The following is a 20,546-nucleotide window of genomic DNA, read 5'->3' as shown; positions in this document are numbered from 1 at the left end:
CTTTCCATTTTATTGAGAAATACTTGACATCTATCACTGTGTAAGTTTATGATGTACAGCATGATGGTTTGATTTGCATATATTGTGACATGACTGTAATAGGTTTAATCAACATCTATCACCTCATGTAGATACACTGATGTGTCTTGCAAGTATTTTCTCCTAGTCTGTGGTTGTCCTCATCTCTTGATAATGTATTTTTAACTTCACAAAATCCAGAAAGTGGAACAAATAAACTTTAGAAGAGCAAAGTTCCCAAGATGCAGTAGTTAAAAAGAAAAGAAAAGAGCGACTTCAAGGCGGGGCTGCATGAGCTGTGCAGGCACGCACAAAGCCAGGCAGCCGGCTCCAGTGGCTCATTGTGGAAGGCTGCTCCCCTCAGAGACGCGCCCTCGTCCCAGCTGTCCCTGACCACCCAAAAGCCTGTAGCTGCCACTGCAGTGGGTCACGGCGTGTTGTGATAAAATGATGCCGGAAAGACGACAGAGTCAGTGGCGCAGTACCAGAGTGTCACACTCATGCGAGTTTAGCCCCAAGCCGTGGGTCCCTGGAACTTGGACCTGTTGATCCTCATATGGTACAGGCCTGGGAATCTGTATTCTAACCCCCCCCCCCCCCGCCCACACACACACATCTGTGATCCTATCAGGTAACTCAGGAGAAGCTATGCCAGTGTATGGGCCGGCCACCTACTTGACGGCGTCTGCCCACAGAGAGACCCCCGAGCACACCTCCTCACATCACGGGCAATCAATTTACCAAACACGCAAAAGAAAAATAATTATTTTATTTCATTTAAAATAGCACGGCTTTGGCCTCAACCTACACGGTCAGGGTTTTCGTTACAATTTTGCACGTGTGAAAAACCTCACGTTATGTTATCACGCCTGGACAGGAAGTTTGTAAAAATATCTCCTTGTCGTGGACATATGAGGAACTCTGTTTGCATCTCAGCCCTGGTCAAATAAAAACCTTTATTAACAAACAAATAAAAACATCTCAGAAGCACAAAGAGGCAAAAAGTACCTGGTGAACCTGATTAAAGGACCAAGGTTCCGAGAGCGCTCTGAGCTGAGGACACACAGAAATGAGACCCTAGCACCTGTCAGGCTGAGGCTTCACATCTGTACCTGAGGGATGCAGGTGGGTAAACATTAACGACACTGACCTTGCTCTGATCAGAAGCAAGAGCCCTTCTTGGGCTTTGAGGCTGTGACCTCATTCCCACACACCCTTCAGTTCTGAACTCCACCCACCCAGCTGGACTGATCTCAGAAAGAGGTGATGTTGCTGATTTCAAGGTTGCCTACTGGCCTCAGGCCCCAGCCATGGGACGAGCCCCTCCCCTGCCCACTTGGTCTCCACCACTCACAGTAACAGTCATCTGGCTGCAGAGACTGGGCGGGCAGCAGAGGAAGCTGAGAGGTAAACACCAGGGTATAACTGTTGGGAGGGTTTTACAAAAGCATTCAGACAGCACAGCAGCGGCATCAGAGTGGAATGTGAACTTGAGGGAACCCGAGGCACCCAGAGACGCTCTCCTGAGCCTCTGACTCCCTCTGCCGGCCTTTCCTGACTGGGGAAACTCGGGTGTGTCCTGTCCTGTAGAGGCCATACCCAGGGGGCCGTCTGAGCCAAGGATTCTTGGGCCCCCTTCTGAGCAAGACTTATTTTAGCATCTTCCCTCTGGGGCCCATACTCAACCTCACCTGTGATTAGTTTTCTTTTCTGTAGCAAGCAGCTTCCTGAATTTCTGCTCCATTCTAGAAGCTAACATAAGGGTCTTGACCAGCTATGCACCCATGATCTGCTGTAACATCTTTAGGGGAACCCCAAATTCCCCTTACATAGGCGAGTTCTGTAAGGAGGCTGCCAGGCTGACAAGTAGCTTTCTGTAGGGCAGCTCAGAGCTTTCCCTGAATCCTATGGGGATGTCCACCTCTTGCTTATTTTCATAAAGAAAACTTTTTTAAAGGAAACCAAAAATGAGCATTTTGGACCTAATTCTATAGATGACTATTCCTTTCAGATTCTCTTCCTGTTACAGATTTTGCTTTTAAGAGTAAAACAGGAATCCACAGTACGGTGTGGCTTTGGTTTTAATCCAGAACCATTTTACGGGTTCACAAAATCACTTCAGTTTTGCAGAGTTCTCATGGAACCCAAGGGAGGGACACCTATTAGGTAAAGCTGTCTCCCCAGGACTCCCGCAGTGACATTTACAACTCTGATTCTTAGCCAGCGGCTTCTGTGACTTCACAGAGAAACTGTTTTCTGAAACAAGAGGAAAATGTTGGTGGAATAGCTATAGAATATAGAGATACAAGCGCTTATTTTAAATCCTTTTTCTTTTAAATGTAAATAATCACCCTGTGACACAGGTCCCTTCCCCAAACCAAACCTTCACCTTCAGGGAGGGATCAGTACTTGGACCAATCACAAACTCTCTGGTCACCTTTCCTATAAAAACTAAACCAGGAAGTGAACAAGCCAGACCCCTCCCCAACTCATGCCCATTTCAGTCTTCACAAAACACACATGCGCTGGCGGGGGTCTGTAGGAAGCCCCTGCAGTGGCCTCTTCTTGTCCTTGTTCCAGCCCTTGCACTGCAGGAGGGGACCTGGATTTGAAGTGACTGGTGGAGGCAGGAATCTGGAGTCTGGCCTGTGCTTGAAACTCAGTCTACACCAAGGCAACCCACAGAGCACTGGGAAGGTCCTAAGGAGACCGGCTGGCCTGAGCAGTTGTGTTGGGCTGTGCTCATGACAGTCACCAGGAAACCTCGAGGGCAGCTTCAACCTGGTTGGTGTAACTGACTCTTTTGTTGACCAGCAAAGCTCTCCAAGAAAAAGCCAGGCTTTCTGGGGAATCTCAGCGCCCTGACAAACCGGGAATCTGTTCCATGATACCCAGGTGGGGGACACCTCTCTGAAACACCCCTGATATTTTGTTTAGGATGCGTATGCGGTATACACACCTACTTCCTCATGCTTTCCCATAGATGTGGGTCCCTCAAACTGTAAACTGCAGTGTGGTCACGAGGCTGATGACCACTGGATCACAAGGCGACCTGGCAGTGGTCACCTGCCACTGGTTTCCCTGAATCTCATTGCCAACCCTCATGCAGACAGACACCCCGAGGGCAGCAGGATGCCATGTGAGTGGCGACGTGCTGTCTGCGTGTCTAAGACGTAGAAGGAGCTATGTTTGTAGCTGTTCCCTCACCAGAGTCAAGAGCTTCAATAGCAGAAGGCACCGGTGCAGCAGACGTCCCCTCCCACTCCCAGGCCCAGGTAGGCAGCACCCACACACAGGACTAGGAAGGGAAGAGCTCAGGTGCTGGGAAGTTCCTCGGGGGTCCATCTGGGTCCCTGAGAGTCTCCTGCCTTAGAGGGCGCAGGAGCCTTGAGAGGGCCGGCGGAGCTCTCGGCAGGAGGCTGGGAAGAGCAGCAGCAGCAGACAGAGAAGAGCCGGGTTCGGACGACTCGGGTGCAGAAGACGAACATGATGCAGTTGGCACCTCCCTGAAATGTGTTCCCGATACCCTGTCAGGGAGGAGAGAAGAAGCATGATTACCAGGGCTGCAGTGGGTCTTAAGCACACAGGCAAGGAGGCTGGGGAGTGCTGCGGACCCCTGAACCTTGTCCTCCACCCCTTGGGGCTAGCCTGCGATGACTTGCCATGTGGGCCTCTGGCAGAGCTCTGGGCAGGTCTGAACTTACAGCCCAGTCAACTCCCCTGGGGCTACTCCTGGGCCGCTGTACAGCACCTCAACGTCCCCGGTCAGCCACACTGACCTTCCGCCCTCTCTCACAGGCTCCCTGTCTTGGGCAGAAGGCAGGCACAGTGGAGCTGAGCCCCCTGCCAGCCCCGGGCTGGCTGATGCAGTGGGACGTGCCACTCTGCTGGGGGGAGAGAACTGACCCTGCGCCAGGAACAGCAAGGGTCTGGGAGGGCAGAGCTACGCACATGCAGAACGACCAGCACTGGGGTCCGCACCGCCGGGGAGCCACAGAGAGTCAGGACGAATCGCACGGTACTCCAGACCCGGAGGCAAATGAAGATGAGCGGGATGAGGACCAGCTTCTTATCAGCCATGGAGCTGTGCTGCTGAAGCCGGTGCGCCTCGGAGAGGATGGGCCGGTACTCAGAGAGCGCCTCGTGCTATGCGGGGACAGCCGGGAGCAGACGTGAGTGGGATGGGCTGCCCGCCACCTGCCCACGGGCTGCCCTCTTCCCAGGGGCTCGGACTCGCTGGAGGAGGAAGCAGTGAGGCGTGCAGTGCCTTCCACCCGATGGTTCCCATCTCCAGCCCAGACCTGCTGAACTCCCGTCCCCTGGTCCACTGCCTGCGCCACACCTCCACGGGGGTGTCTCAAACATGGCTGAAAACGGATGCCTTATCTTGACCGCCAAGCCTCCTGAGTGCTTCCCCATCTCAGCTAATGGGAACGCCATCTTTCCAGTCGCCCAGACCAAAATTTGGGAGTTGTCTTTGATTCCTCTCTTTTTGTTACAGCCCGTATCCCATCCATAGGCAAGGCTTGTGGGCTCTACCTTCAAGAGACCCAGAATCTGGATGTTCTGTCCTCTGCCACTGCCACCGGCATGGCCGAAGCACCATCACAGCTTCTCTCGACAGCTGCACTGCCTCTTAACTGGTCCACCTCCATCACCCTTACTACGTAACCCTCTCCCCCCTCAGCACAGAAGCATCATGATCCCTCAAAAACCTAAGTCCTAGCAAGTCGGTCTTCCACTCAAAACTCTTGGTGGCTCCGTTTCATATATTCCTTATAATGTCCCCAACCCTGGGCTACCTCAAATCTCACCCCTACTGTTCCCCCCCCAGACCTCACCCCTACTGCTTCCAGCCACATAGGCCTCCTTATTATTCCCCAAATATAGCAGGCCCATCCCACCCCAGGGCCTTTGCACCAGCTGTTCCCTCCATCCGGAATGTTCTTCCCCATCCGTCTTCATGGCTCACTCCCTTACCCTCTTGCAGTCTTTGTTCCAAAGTCGCCTTCTGGATAAGGCCCATCCTGACAACCCTACTGAACTGCAAAGGCGTTTCCCCTGTACTCCCATCCCCATAGCCAGCTCTTTACTCGTGTCTGTCTTTCACAGCTCTTGTCATCCTCCTTCCGAGACATCATTCTCCCTTGCTTACCAGGCTGATTGCTTATGATCACCCTCCCCCTCCAGGATGCCAGCCCCCTAGATCCTGCCGCCTAGGAGGGACTCACAGGAGGGGCTCCGCCCAAACCTGGGGCAGAAAGAAGAGGTGAGTAGGCACCCGCTTTGCTTCTCCACCTCTGGGAATGCCCTTCAGTGAAGAAGGGGGAGGCTCCACTTCCAGATTGGCAAAACTGCTCAAAACAAAAATGCGTTTCAGAGCCTGGTCCTGAGTGGAGGACATGGAAGGCCCACGTGAGGGAAGAAGCCAAACACCTTGGCATCTCTGGACACCTGAGCTGCTGCAACTCACCTGCTCAGAGCACCTGCCTCCTCCCCAGAGGAGAAGCCCCTTCCAGAACTGAGCCACCAGGGTTGGGGTGCAGCTGGGCACCAGCCAGGGCCACTGTCTGCTCCTCTCCAGAGCAAAGCTTGTTCCAGCTCCTTTATTTTTAGCTCTCCTTCTTAGCTAGAGGCAGGGAACAACTTGTACAGCCTCACCTCCCCACCCACGATTCTTCCCTTTTTCTAGAAACTTGCAGAGTTGTGGGCCCATTCTCACACACAGGGGTCAGCTCGTGGCCCCAGGCTTCCCGCTGGCTAAAGGGAGACAGAAGGCACAAGAAGGCAGCTCCAGAGCCTGGTGGAGCCCTGAGCGCCTTCATCAGGGAGTCCGGAACTTTCCCAGGGCAGTGGAAATGGGGAGGGGGTAAGAAAGGCACCCCCAGCCCAGGCAGGACACCAACTAAAAGGCCCCAAGAAGACAAAGAGGATTTCAGAGCAACTGGTGGGCCCTGCCAGCCCCTCTCGGGCTGAGCCAGAAGGCAGGCAGGGCGGGGTGATAACCGGCTCAGTTTCTGACTAAAAAGAGAACCAGAAGTCATGACTCACATGGGAGGACCAGGTGGGGATCAGGTGTCACAGGCCTGCGAGGAGCACCCTACAAACTCGGAAATGGCTGCTGAGCCAACACTCAGCCCTGAAAGATGGGGACACACTCTGCTACAATTGCGGCCTTGAAAACTCAGGGCACCGCACCGGCAACCCTGCAGAATGAGCTTGGAAGTCTGTATTCAGAGTTTCGGGGGAAGCCATCTTACTGTTCCAGCCAGTCGTCACGTTTTCTCTTATCATAATGACTTACACTTCTGCCTCCCTAGAGTAGGGCAGGACCCATGTCTGAGTTCTCATTATAAACTCCCACTGCCCCACAGAGCTTTTGTGCAGAGTAGATGCTCGGTAAAAATGTACTGAATGAATGGCTGACAGATCACCGGATGGGTTAACTCGGGGCTTTGTTTTCTTTTTTTTTTTTTGGTAGCAGTTTGCTCGTGTTTAGGAGGAAGCCCATACTCTACATTTGCAGAACTAGTAGTTAAGAACAAGGAACAACAAGGAACAACTTGGCCAGACCGTCAGAGAAAAACCATTCTTTCCTAGAATTTCGGGACGGCCCAAGTTGTCAGAAGTGTCCTAGACTCCTGGCCAGCTGGGCCAGCTGTTGATTGATGAATCCTTGAGCGCCTGAAAAGTCTACCATTTATGACCTAATTCTAATCATCAAGGAGAATGAGCTGAGTCATTTGTATCACGGATGAGATTCCAGGGCCTCCCCTGCCACTTCCGTTCTTACTCTATCACTGTCCACCTTTCATCCAACTGCCCCTCAAGGTTGCGCCACCTCGGAGGTCTCTCCAGGAGGGGGCAGTAGAGGGCTGTGGCCCAGCACACAGGCTGGGCGCTCCCTCCTCAGTTGCTGGGCGAGTTTGGGGAGCCCCTTAACCTCTGTATGCCCCCCGCCCCGTTTCCTCATCCACAAATGAGGAGTCACAGGACCCACTCCTGACGGCTGTGTAGTCAGCAAACCCTCTGTCACTCTGGTCTGTCACTAGTTCTGTCCCCCGAGGTGGCCGACCCCAATGCCAGGACCCAGGGGCAAGCCCACACTGGGCAGTGGCCACACAGCTCTGGGCGGGGGGCCTGCGAGGACCAGTGGGGTCACCTACCGCCCTGTTGATGTGCTTCCTGATGAGGAGGTAGAGCACGGGCAGCGTGACGTAGGCCAGCAGCTCCCACAGCTTCCCCGTCAGCAGCATCCACAGCACGCGGTCCTCCGCCTCCAGGTCGATCCAGCACCAGCCCACAGACACATCCGAGGCGTCATAGCCAATCTTCTTCAGACTGACAGCTGCCACGGTAATGGCCAGCGGGACCCCCCAGCTGAGGAATGAGGAGCAAACGGGCACGGAGGTCAGGCCCGGGCCCCCAGCACTGCCAGCAAGGACGAAAGGACTGAGATGTTCTTCAGACAAGAACCACGCTCTCTAAAGTGTCTCTGGAGAAAAGAGGGGCAGGAACCCTCAAACCCCCAATCCAGGCCCACTTCGCCCAAGGCCTGCCAAGCCCAGCCCAGTACCAGCCAGCCAGCCTCCCTAGCCAGTCTCGGTCTAGGGGTGCACAGACTTGTGGCTTGGGGTTGTCTGGGCAGGGAGTTCCAGGGTCCCGTGTACCTGCAGAAGGATCTAGAACGGGGACTGTCGGTTTCGGGTGGACAGCTCCTAGGTCCTGCAGCCTGCTTGCTGTATGGGAAGGGGGAGTACCCTAGCAAGGGTCAAAGGGGGCCCCCTAAAGCATAAAGCCCAGGGCAGGGGCCCCTTCTCAGGGAAGTGCAGGGCTCACTGTTCTAGAGCTTAATTACTACCCCCATGGCAACACGGAGGGATGGGTTCCAGTCCCTAAGGCCTGCCCACTGGTCCTACACCAGTCTCCTTGCCAAACATTTTAAATCAGTCAGGGGGACACACAGAAGCTACCGGGTGGCACAGCAGGGTGGCTAAGAGCTCAAACTGGGACCCAACAGGCTGTGTCCAAGTCTCAGATGTGCCCCCATTTGGCCTCAGTGTTTTTCTCTGCAAAGTGGGGATGATAACCAGGCAGGGTACAGCAGAGTATCAGAGCAGGTGGCTGTGAAAATAATTAGCGTAAGTCCAATGCACAGGACAGGCTGTCAGGGCTGCCGACTGCCTGTGGTGCCGGCAGCAGGAACGCATGAGGCCTGCACACTCTCTGCTCCCAGGAACAGGCCACACGGCCTGGTCCTGGGTCAACCACCTGGAGGACAAGCAGTATGCAAACAGGACAGGTCATCAGTAAATACAGTTCAGAAATCGGTTATGTTGTAAGACTCTGTGTGAGGAATATCAGCTCGTTCCGAAAGTTGGAGAACGATGATGAGACCACAATTGCACGTCTGTTGCCAAAATGGGGCTAGAAGTGCTGTGTTTCCATCAAGTTCTCCAAATGCCACAGGGCTGTGGAGGACGCAGGGTGGGGATGGCGATGAAACGGACAAAGTCAACTCCCCTGCCTGGGAACCCCAGGACTAGGCACTACAGGACACTCTCCGAACAACCCGCCCCTGGCTCCCCTCACTGGCCTCTGCAGGGATGGACAGTGTCACTGCGGGGAGTCACCGGCGCCCTCAGTGTCCGCTCCCGACAGTGGGGAGGCAGGAAGTCTTAACAAGTCCTCCTAGAAGTCACAAAGGCCAGAAGGGGCAAAACCCCCCAAAAGTTAAAGCATTATGAGAAAGGTACCAACTTACACTTAGGAGCTTGTCCATTTTAAATACTTGTTCTATGTAGTTATTTATCTGGTAACTGAATGTATATCATTGTCAAACTGTTTTGTCGTAATAAAGGGTTAACCCTTTAAAACTCATACCATCCTGAGATCTTAGGACAGCACGTCACAGCTGTGAGCTCCATGAGGACGAGGGCCGTGTTGTGTCACTACTGTCTCATTGGGTAGGGGCAAAACAAGGGCCTGCTGGACGGACGGACGGACGGACGGACGGATGGATGGAAGAACGAACTTTGAACTAAGTGACTGAGACAGCTTTCCCCAATTCACTCCTTACATGTCATTGCAAGAACATTATTGAAAAAGAAGCAAAAGGTTTTTAAAGTGGTCAAAGGACAATCCTGACATTATATGTACTGTTTCTCATCATGCTTTGGTATACAGGGCTCCTCCAAGGAATTTTGGGAAGGGAAAAGCCCTGTGTGTAGGGACGGTCATGGTGAAGGAGGCTGGACTGGAGCTGGGGGCCCATTCAGGCTGGAAGGAGGAGCAGAGGCATGGCGGGACAGGCCCTGCTCACGGCCGCACTCTGCTCTTTCCCCTTGCTGTGCCCTCACAGGAGACCTGGGGACCACCCAGCGACAGGCCACATTCTGTGATCACAGGTGTGTTCTCCTAAAACTACAAAAGCTGTGTTCCCTGTGTTACCGGGACGTGCCCAGAGCTGAGTCTGTGTTGGGAAATAGCCAGAGAGAATACCAAAGCGGCAGAGGGCTTTGAAAGGGTTAAGAATGTGGGTTGATCAATCAGAGTCACTGTTTGAACTTAAGCACAGGTGGCAGCTATGTGGGGGCCAGAAGCTGTTTGGGGCGGTGTTTCAGTGGGAGGTGGTAGGAAGAGGTAACATCAGCACGCGTGGGGATGGAGTGGGAGCAACTACTAAGCCGGCCAAGCAGGCGCAACCAGACCCACCGCGGACGGATACGGACCATGGCGGGCTGCTGATGCTTAACTGGCTCGCCAGAAAAATGCAGCTGTGAGCCCACGTGTACATATATACCTACACGTGCACATACACATTTTACTGAAATCGAAGGTATGCAGCACAATTTATAGGGAATAATACACAAAACTCCTATTGTAAATTCCACACGGCCATTTGAATCTCGCAGAATGCTTCGGTTGATTTTCACAGAACTCTGCAATCTGCAGGCGCCTTCGGCCTGCAGTTAGCAAATGAAAGCAGTTCCATGACATGAAGTTGGGTGACAATTTCATTTTCCTTAACAAGTGAGAGGAAAGCGAACTAAGAAAGACACAAGGACAAGACGAAGGCCCCAACTTCACTAGTTCGACCCTGACGTAAGCAACTTCTTTGTGGGCTCAGATAATACTCTTCCAAACCTGGGAGAGTATTTCTTTTTTTTCCTGCTCCGTGACCTTGCATCTACTCGTCACCTCCCCCTGAAATACCGCCCTTCCTGCCTGTCCCAACATGGCTGCCACCTCTGCTTAAGTTCAGAGACAAGCTATATATATATATATTAAATTAAAGTTTGACTTTAATTGATCCAAACTGATGACATATGCCGGGAAGCAAGATCTCAAATGCTCCAAGTAACACTTTTAAGTTTAATCGTTCCTTATTAACATAGTTTCCATCACTTTCTTAAGTCCAAATCAGGGGTTCAGCAAACTATGGCCCTCAGACCAATTCGGGCCCAAGGTCTGTTTTTTTAAATAAAGTTTTATTGCCACACCACCACATTCACTTGTTTACATATTATCTGTGGCTGCTTTCAAGCTGCAATGGCAGAGGCGAGCAGGTGCCACTGGGATCACGTGGCCTGTGAAGCTGAAAATCCTATCTGGTCCTCTATAGGAAAAGTCTGCTGACCTCTGCTCTCCACAGGCAACAACACAATAAATGAAGCCCTGATTTGTAGTGTTTGCCGATTTCCACGGTGTACATATTCCCACCACGGCCCAGTTCAAGCCACCGGCACATGTAGTTGGGAGCAGACGCACAGCCACACACCACCAGGTAGGATTTCCTTCACACAGAGACAACGGACGCAAATAACCTCAGGTGCACAGGGCAGAGTTAAATGTAGTAAAATAATTAGAAGGTAATTAGTTGTGAGTATTTTTATGGCGTTTGTTTTTAATTTACTTAATTGTAAGTTTACATAACCTAATTTTTAATAATGGTTGTATTTCACAATCAGTTCACAAAATGCCCTAAAACTTAACAATCGGGGCTCACCAACCAGCTGCAGGACACCACTGGAAAGAGGATGCAAAGGACAGGGAGCTGAAGATGCCCCAGGTTCTCCACCTACAGAGTGAGGAGAAAGCCAGTATTTTGGGCAACCTCAGATCAGCCCAGCTGTTCTCTGACGAGGGGGACACCCTGAGCTGCAGGTGGGGTGGCACTTCCAATACGGACAGTGTATACTTCCAATTGCTGACGTGCACCACCAAACAGTTTTTTATGCCTCTACAAAAAGTAGTCACCAACAAAAAAACAAAGCCAGAACAGGTAAGATAAGGCTTAATGACAGCATATGTGAAAAAGACCAAGGGCTTTAGTTGATTTTGACTTAGAACCCGTGTGGTCAGAGAGGTTGCCCGATGCCCAGATGTGGGCTGTTCAGAATGGCCAGCGAACGGTCCTGCCTCTGTGCGGACACCTGTGACCTATGTTCTAAGCCCAAGGTTGTGAAGTTGGCACCAGAGCTGGGCATGGAAGGAGGCATTCTGCCTTGAGCTATGCTCAAATGTTTGAAGACTCTCCCCCAGGTCCTGCTGGGGGAGAAGGGGCTAGATAGCTAGAAGAAAGGGCAGGGTGTCCTGCTCAATCTTAAAACTGATGAAAGCCCCAGGACCAAGTGCAGGGATGTAAGGAAAGGGGCTGGGGAAGGGACACAGTTAAGGCAGGTGAGAGATAAGGCCTCTTCTCCGCAAACCTGTGACTCTGAGCCTAGGGGAAGCAGGGCTGGGCTCATCTACATGGAGGGAGCCTGAAGACCACATTCTGAGCAGCTTCTCCCAGAGGTGCCCGGGCCCCAGCTCTCACTCATGTTCTCCTGGAAACTGGGGTCAGTGTCTGAGTCAGCTCCCCTCCATCAGAGGCTGTCATGAGCTGAGTTGTGTTCCCCCCAAATTCATTTGTTGAAGTCCTAACCCCCAGTGCCTCAGGAGGTGACTGTAGTTGGAGACAGGGTCTTTAAAGTGGTGATTAAGGTAAAATGAGGTCACTAGGGTGGGCCCTAATCCAATCTGACTGATGTCCATATAAGAAGAGGAGATTAGGACACAGAGAGACACCATGTGAAGACACAGGGTGTAGACGGCCACCTACAAGCCAAGGAGCGAGATCGCAGCTTGAGCTCAGACTTCCAGCCTCCACAACTGTGAGGGGATGGATTTTTGTTGTCTAAATGGCCTTGTCTGTGCCCTTTGTGAGGGGAGCCCAGGATTCTAACACAGAGGCTTTCTACAAACTATGCGGGAGAGAGTCGTGCTTGGGCAGGGATCACATCCCAGCTCCTGGGAACCCCACCCCCAGAGGTCAAGGAAGGGATGGGAGACACCCCACCCCCACACGCCAGGACTGACAGAGCTAGGGGGTGGGTAGGGGGGAATCCTCAGCAAGCTTAGGGGAGGGGAAAGCTGAGCAAAAGCATCAGATCTGTAGGGCCAGCTTAGCTCTTCTTAGAACTGGCCTCTTTTCTGTTTTCAAATCTCCTCCAGGAAAGAGCAACTCGAAGTGCCACCAGACTAGCCAGGTGGTGAGCGAGCTGTCTCCAAGTCCCTGGCATTTGTCAGACGACCACGAGCAGGCTCCTGTCCCCAGAATAGCAGTGCTCTGGGCTTCCCTTGGGATCTTCCAAAACCTCTCCCCCCAGAGTCAGGGTGGAGGCACTCGCAGTGACAGAGTGACGCTTCCACTTCACACACAAATGGGGATACCCTCCCCCCACCGCAGATAGGGTCAGTCTGCAAGAGACTCAAGTCTTCTCAATAGTTTGCCCCACCGGTGGGTTCCTACACGTTTTCCTCTCCCCAAACCCTCACCCTTACTACAGATCTTGGGAAGAGGGGGGTTAGCCGGGAAGGAAACAATGGGGTCTTCTCCCCACTTCTGTGGACCAGATAGCAGTGCCTAGTCTGTGTGATGCGTGGCCGTGGAAAGCCTTGAATGTTAACATAACTCAAAGAAATGCTTTGCAAATAAAACGATCAGGCAACAACGTGCCAATTGAGAAAGCTCTTGGGAACAGGACAGGGCGGCCCAGAGGGAAGCCCGGCTGTAGTGAGCCAGGCCTGTGAGAGGAATCACAAGGCCCACTGCTGCCTGGAGGTTTCTCTCCAGCACAATGGACACTTATTAGTGTGGAGCTGAGGGGTAGGACGTGGGAGAAGTTCAGGGAATCGGCCACTGGCCAGGCTACCGCGAGGTCACGCTGCAGCTCTGCTGCACAAGAGGGGAGGGGTGGCCAAGGAACTTTTAAACACACCCCCTGGCACCACCTTCTACAGCCCTGGTTGTGGTGGGCACCGAGGAGCCATCCTGCAGTGCTCAGAGATGCTTCCTGCCCACCTGGCTCCCAGCCTGACCTTGCCCTGGCGAAAGGGTCAAGGGGCAGCGTCCCTGCAGCGGGCTTTCCATGAACACACAAGCGCAGTGTGGAGAACTACTACACAGCAGTGCCCTCTGTACTTTTGGGGGGTAACAAACTCTGTCGTTTTGGGGAGCACTGACTGAGGTGGGGTGCTGTTCATGCAGCCACTGTGTCCATCCCTCGTTCAGACACTGCCTGCTTGGGGCCCTGTCACTGGGCCCCACAACAGTGAGCTACTTTCCAATCAGAGTTTAGAGGACTTTCCCTTTCAGGGCCATGTTTCCCCTTTTCTCCACATTAGAATTTCCCACTCCTCAGAGCAGTGGGTTCTATGGTGAACTTGGGGTACCATAGACTCCCTCCTCTTCCGGAACCCCCAAGCAAACTCCAGAGGGTGGGGGAGTATGCGGGGGCACAGGACTCGCCCCTGCCAGAGATCATGCCCACACCCACGCCCATCTCAGTGGAGCCAGAAGAAATCCTGACTGCTCGCGGGAGCCAGCTAGGCAGGGACCCTTACTTTTGACATGGCGAGATGAGGGCCCCCCCGCCCACTCACACACACAGAGCCAGACAGATCTTCCCCCAGGCTCATAGGACACACAGGTTGAGGCCTGGCATGCAGCTGGACGGGAGGTGTGCAGGTAGGGGGATGGTTCACTGATCTTCGGGGGTGTGGTGGGAGCTGACAACTGCTTTCGAAAGGCAGGTCACCTTCTGCAGGGGTACAGGCCCGGCTTCCGGCCAACTCTGCTCATCTTATGGGAAGGGAACTGACCCCACCCACAGCAGCTCTAGGCCTGAGCTTCTAGCACTTTCTTAGGTGAGTACTATAAACAGATGACACAGAGGCATAGCCACACGATCATTAAATGTGGGGCGCCTGTGTCATGCTGCTTCAACAGCTAAGATACAGTAGAAAGCGACTTCTTAACACAGGTTTCCCCCTGAACACTGAATATTCTCACACAACCTTACAAGGCAAGCACTACCAGGAAATTCACTTCAGAACACTGTCAGACCCAACAGATGCTACAGCCTTGGAAAGTTTGAGGAGGAAGAGTATATCTTGTTTATCTCAACAAGATATGTATTAATTACAAAAGGAAACACCGTAACTGCAGTGGAGAACTGGCAGACAACACCTCAGCCAAGCGAGCAAATTTAACATCACCAGTAATGGAACAAATCAAAGTCACTGGGGAGGAAGCAAAGAGAAGAACACGCTTCCGTGAGATTCCTGCCAACAGCGCAGAATTTGGATGCACTCATGAGGGAGCGCCAGACACCCGAGCAGAGGGACAGGCTACAAAACAACGGCCTGTACTCTTCCAAAAAAGTCAACGTCATGAAACACCAAGAAAGCTAGAACAACTGTCCCAGGCTGAGGGAGGATAAAGAGACTGAAGACTAAGTCAACATATAAGCCAAGATTCCCTCGGCTCTGGGGGCATTATTACAAGGCTGACAAATCTCAGAGAAGTCCACAATCAGATTACAGCACTGCTCCCTGTTCATCGCCTGCTCTGGGTCTATGTGGTTCCTTAAGAGACTGTTCTTGTCTTTTGGAAATACACATAAAGGACTCAGGGACATCAGGTCTGCAACTGACTCTTAAAGGTTTCTGGAGAAGAGGAACTGGAGAGGATAAAGGTAACATGGAAAAATGTTAATAATGGGGAAAATATGAAACGTTAAAAATATTGTTGAATTATATTTCAATTTCAAAAATTATTGTCAAGGCCAAGACACAAGATGGAACCACAAAAAGAGGACAGACCTTGGGGTTCTAACCCTGAGCCTCCACTATGTGGCCTGGGGCAGGTCTCATCAGCTATGACTGGTGGGTAATCGTCCTGCCATTCCCTTCCTGGTGACAGTATGCTAAAGAATGGGACAGCATTCTGCAAGAGCTCAGGAGCCAGAGGCAGCTCATGATCAAACACAATTTCCCTGAGAATAAAGTCTAAGCTGCCCTCCTCCAATGAGAAAAAAACAAAGTCTTTCTGCAAAGGGAACCAACCAGGTCAGGTATTAGGATAGGGCCAAGCAGACGCTTTCTGGGAGCCTGTGTGGGCAGGATTCTCTCCACACAGATGGCTGCAATCAGTTTTATAGATGGCTTTTGTCACTTACACTGTATCAGACCATTTTTAATAAAATGACATACGGAGTTCACAGCCAGTATTTAATGGCTGCATAACATTTCCAGTGGGGCTGTCGTTTAGAACTTACTGTTGCCCTATTTTGTGGACACTGAGGTTACTTTCAAACTCTCACCATGATAAGAGTGCCTCACAAACTCCTTTGCACATACAGCTTTGCATGTATTCTGGATTAGCCCCTCAGACTTAAGTCCCTACAAATAGGATTACTGGATCAAGAGGTATGAACCAAATACTTTCCACATGGATTATTCCAATTTACATCGCCAATGATAATGTAGGAAAACACCAGTTTCCCCAGCATTTATCACGCTTTTATTCTGCCTTCATACTTTTTTTTTAATTGAATGAGAAAATGGTCCTCAATGTTATAGCTTGTACAGAGTATTAATGGGGCTAAACATTTTCCCATATATACCGTTTCCCCGAAAATAAGACGTAGCCGGACAATCAGCTCTAATGCGTCTTTAGGAGCAAAAATTAATATAAGACCTAGTATTATATTATATTATATTACATTATACCTGGTCTTATAGTAAAATAAGACCGGGTCTTATATTAATTTTTGTTCCAAAAGACACAGTAGAGCTGATTGTCAGCTAGGTCTTATTTTCGGGGAAACGCAGTATATACCAACTGCTTTTACTATTTTGTCTGCATGGGGCCTTTTTCCACATATCAGGATATTTGTCATTTTTTTAAAATCAATTCATAGAAATTCTTTATAGAATAGAGACACCAACCTCTTGTGTTGTCATGTTTTAAAATACTTTCCAAGACCGGAAGGTTTGAAGAAGTGGACTGATTTTCAGTTGTGTGAAATGGTAAGTAAGTGGAAGAGCGGCTAACCTATGTCTGAAGATGAGACGTCTCACACCAACAGGTGCATCAGCAACAATAAACTGATTCTCCAAAGAAAGATGGTGCAGTCCTCAGTGAGGCCATTAGCTATACAGCCTGGGAGGATCTAGGTCAATAAATGGACCTGTTAAACAGGTTTCACCAATTCTCTTAGTCTAGCAACGTGTGAGTGCTAACTTCTGAAAGGGAACAGATTGTCAAAGCCCCTTTCTAGCTTGGACACAGGTACAGTATTGCCTCGGTTTTCGAACATCTCTGTTGACGAACATTTTGGTTTGTGAATGCCGTAAACCGGAAGTCAATGCTTCGGTTTTCGAACACGACTCAAGTCAAATATGTCACACAGCTTCCCCTGAGTGCAAGATCCTGAGGCCTAGCTGTCGGCTGTTTTCGAATGTTTCAGAGCTCGTGGATTACGTTAGAAAACTGAGGTACCACTGTATTTGCCTTTCTTTTAACAAGCAGGTGGATCGCATTCAACAGACAAAATGAACAATTCGCATCTTTTTTATGGCCGGAGGGGACACACAGGCTTTCTTAGGAGTCGTTTCCTAAACGCCACAGAAACCCCCCACCCCCAGAAGTGAAGAAAGAACTCCCAACTCAGGTCTCTTATAAAAGTTGTCTGTTCTATAGGAGCTGTACCACATTTATCTTCATCGCTTAAAAAATATATTATAGTCAATATTTTTTAATAGAGGGAGGACAGAGAAGAGATTCTTGCAAAGAAAGTCTTGGGATCCTTTGCAAGTACACGTGAACTCTGGTGTACAGGCTGCCCACACCCAACCAGCTGGGTCTCTAAAATGGACACAGAGGTCAGGTTGGATGCTGCAAGGGGAGGAAAGGTAGCTCCACTTTCTGCGGGTCTCTGAACTGCCCCGGGCACTATTTGAATGGCTTGCTGCAAATTTGACTTGAACAGCTGAGAAGCAGGCCATTTAGATTCCCAGGGACCAGATGGCCTCCATCCAGCAGCTCTATGAAGAAGTCAAGTGACTCCTGCAGGCTTATGACACACAGGTGACCTGTCTCTACCAAACTGCTGACTGTCCTCAGTCTTTGGAAAGTACTCAAGCCTTCAACAGAGAGGCCCTATAATTAGGGCAGTATTTGGTGCTCTGATCTGGGGAGGCAGAAGAGGAAACATGCCCTATAAGATTCCTGCCTCAGGTTCAATACAGGACAGCACCAGATGTTTGACTCTTGAAATTACATTAGGAAGGGGCCGACCTTCTTCTATAGATCAGGGTTATTTGATTCAACGCCCGGGCAGGGCAAGGCTTTGGTCTTCCCTGTTCTCAGAAACTTCAGGCAGGTGGTGGCCCTCTTCCAGACCAACCTCTGCCTCTGACCTCTACCTCAGAGAGTTGCTCAACTCTAGAAAATCAAGATCATCTAGAACAGAGATAATAAGAAACAGGGGCTGCAGGTCTAGTAATGAGCAAAGAAAATAAAGTCTTGTAAATTGTACAGCTGAGGCACTGCGTTTGGCAGAGGGCTGGTTGGATGGGTACTGGGAGTGGCTGAATGCACCTACTGTGGCCTGGGGTGTGGGTAGTGACATGGCTTGGGAGCTGCCCGGCTCTCCAGCTGGGGACAGCCACCTAACTCATCTCCCAGCCTGGGAACCAGGCGCACCCCCACCCATCCCTTGTGCAGCAGTGACGGCCAAAACACAGTGAAGCAGGAGGCGAAGGGCCCAGACTGTCCTCATCAGCTCCCCAGGTGCTTCTAAGTTCCTAGGGCTGGGCTCTAAGGGTGAGTTCTGGCCGCCCACCCTCCAAGGGCTGAGCTGAAGGGTCCCCTCGCCCAGGCTCCAGGTGGGGCGAGCACAAAGGGGAGCCCTCTGCGGTGATGCTCACGGCAGGTCCACCTCGTGGGCAAACTTGAAATCGTCCCTCTGGGGCGTGAGCAGACAACTGCCCGCTGGGCGCCCAGCCAAGGGTCGGACCAAGAAGTGGGCGCCAAAAGGGCGCGAGGGCCACAGGAGCAGCAGGCAGGGCCCAGTGGGTGTGGGGGGGTCCTGGGGCTCGAGGTAAAGCAGCGCCGCAGCCACCCACCTGACAATGTGGAAGGCCCAGAGCAGGTGGCCGGCCCGGGGTCCGCGCGCGGGGCGAACGATGCTGAGGTACAGGTAGAGAGCGATGGCCACGGTCCAGAAGAAGGAGCTGGTGTTGGCGAAGGTTGAGAGAGCGCCCTGCAGCACGCAGTCCCACGAGGGGCCCGCGAAGTCCTGCAGAACCCCGTAGAAGTAGGAGGCGGCCGAGAGAAAGTCGGCCAGCGACAGGAAGAGCAGAAGGCGCCGCGCTCGGCTGCGCAGGTCGGGCCACAGGGCGTGCGTGGCCACCAGCAGGCCCGACCCGAGCGCAGAGAGCACGCACGACAGCAGCACCACGGCGCGTTCCGACGGCACCAGGTCGGTGGGCGGCGCCGGCGGCGGCATGGCCGGGCAGGAAGGGAGCCGGGGCTGGAGTGCACGGGCGCCGCAAGGACGGACGCCGGGCCGCCAGTGCGGCCGCTACCGCCAAACTGGGCTCCGAGGCGCCAGACGCTCGCGTCCCGGACTGTCCCAGACACTCACTGCTAGACTCAGCCCTGCACCCCGCCCCTGCTCCTGGGCCCGGCTCCACGCCCCACCCACGCCCTCACACCACGCCCCTGCGCCCTCACACCACGCCCCTGCGCCCTCACACCACGCCCCTGCGCCCTCCACGCCCCTGCGCCCTCCACGCCCCTGCGCCCTCCACGCTTCATTCCCGTGGCCCCCGCGTCCGGTCCGCGGTTCTGGACCCCGCCTCTACGCACTGCTCCTGGCACCGCCCCTGAGCCTCATGGCCCTCCCACGCGCCCCGCGCATGACCTCACACCACGCCCCTGCGCCCTCCGTGCCTCACCCCTGTGGCCCCGACGTCCAGTTCGCATCTCTCGGTCCCGCAGTTAGGTCCCGCTGTTAGGCCCCGCTCCTGAGCCACACGCCTCGACCCTGAGCCCCGCCCACGCGACCCGCAAAAGACCTCACACCACTGCCCTGCACCTGCTTTCTATGCCCCAGCTCTGTGGCCCCCAAGTCCTGTCCGCGTCGGGCTACCAGACGCTGAAGCCTTCCCTCCCCCAAGGACTGCCCCCACTCTTGCCAGATGGCTAGGACCGCTGGTCCTGGGGAACGAAGGACTTGCATTTTTAGGGCTAATGTTACCTTCCTTCTTTTCATCCAGCTTGTGTGCATGTGTTGGCTGGGGTGGAGGCATTCCTTCCACTGGCGACAAAAACAACTCTACGTTTGTGATCCTCGTTCCATAAGCAGCAGTACAGACGTGTTCACAGGGCGGTGGTGGTTACTTCGGAAAGGGAGTGTTTACAATGCTTACCATGAGCACGCTATTTTTTAAATTAAGCCTATTAGGTGTAATTTTTTAAAAAGAATTCAAATTTATTGTTTTTTTTCCTTTTTTCATAATTTCACATTTTAAAATTGAGATGTAATTTATATACCATAAAATTGACCCTTTTAAGTATACAATTCAGTGGTTTTTAGTATATTCACAAGTTTGTATAACCATCATCATTAGCTAATTACACATTTTCATCACCCGGAAAAGAAGCCCAGTTAGTTCACTGCCCATTTTTCCCTCCCCCCAGCTTTTGGCAACCATTAATCTACCTTCTGTGTCTATGGATTTGCCTATTCTGGACAGTTCACATCGATGGAATCAGACAATAAAAAAGGTGATCTTTTGTGACTGACCTCTTTCACTTATGTTTTCAAGGTTCAACTACATTGTAGCATGTATCAGTATCAAGATTCAACTACATTATAGCATGTGATCAGTATTTCATTTCTTTTTATGGCCAAATAGTATCCTTTTGTATGGATAGGCCACATTTGTTTATCCATACTTCAGTTGATAGACTTTTGGGTTGTTCCCACTGTTTGGCTATTGTGAATAATGCTGCTATGAACATTCATGTACAAGTTTTTTGTGTGGACATATGTTTTCAATTCTCTTGGGTATATTCCTAGGAGTGGATTTGCCGGGTCATGTGGTGACTCTATGTTTAACCTTGTGTGGAACTGCCAGACTGTTTTCCAAGTGGCTGCATCTTTTTATATTGCTACAACAGTGTATGA

General features: G+C 51.9%; 1 protein-coding gene across 1 annotated transcript; it reads right to left on the bottom strand.

The window, feature by feature from the left end:
* Positions 1–772: 772 nt before the first annotated feature.
* GPR157 (G protein-coupled receptor 157) lies at positions 773–19,010 on the bottom strand. The gene is made up of 4 exons (XM_019746801.2): positions 18,478–19,010; positions 7,185–7,398; positions 3,970–4,164; positions 773–3,545 (listed from the first exon to the last, which is right to left on the bottom strand). Exons 1-4 carry the CDS (start codon positions 18,858–18,860, stop codon positions 3,333–3,335), a joined length of 1,005 nt encoding a protein of 334 aa, XP_019602360.1. The 5' UTR covers positions 18,861–19,010; the 3' UTR covers positions 773–3,332.
* Between the last annotated feature and the right edge of the window lie 1,536 nt (positions 19,011–20,546).

This window comes from Rhinolophus sinicus, linkage group LG06, assembly GCF_036562045.2.
Source record: "Rhinolophus sinicus isolate RSC01 linkage group LG06, ASM3656204v1, whole genome shotgun sequence".
Taxonomy (NCBI): domain Eukaryota; kingdom Metazoa; phylum Chordata; class Mammalia; order Chiroptera; family Rhinolophidae; genus Rhinolophus; species Rhinolophus sinicus.
The sequence above is the reverse complement of the archived record's forward strand: the minus strand, read 5'-3'. Positions and strand labels throughout refer to the sequence as shown.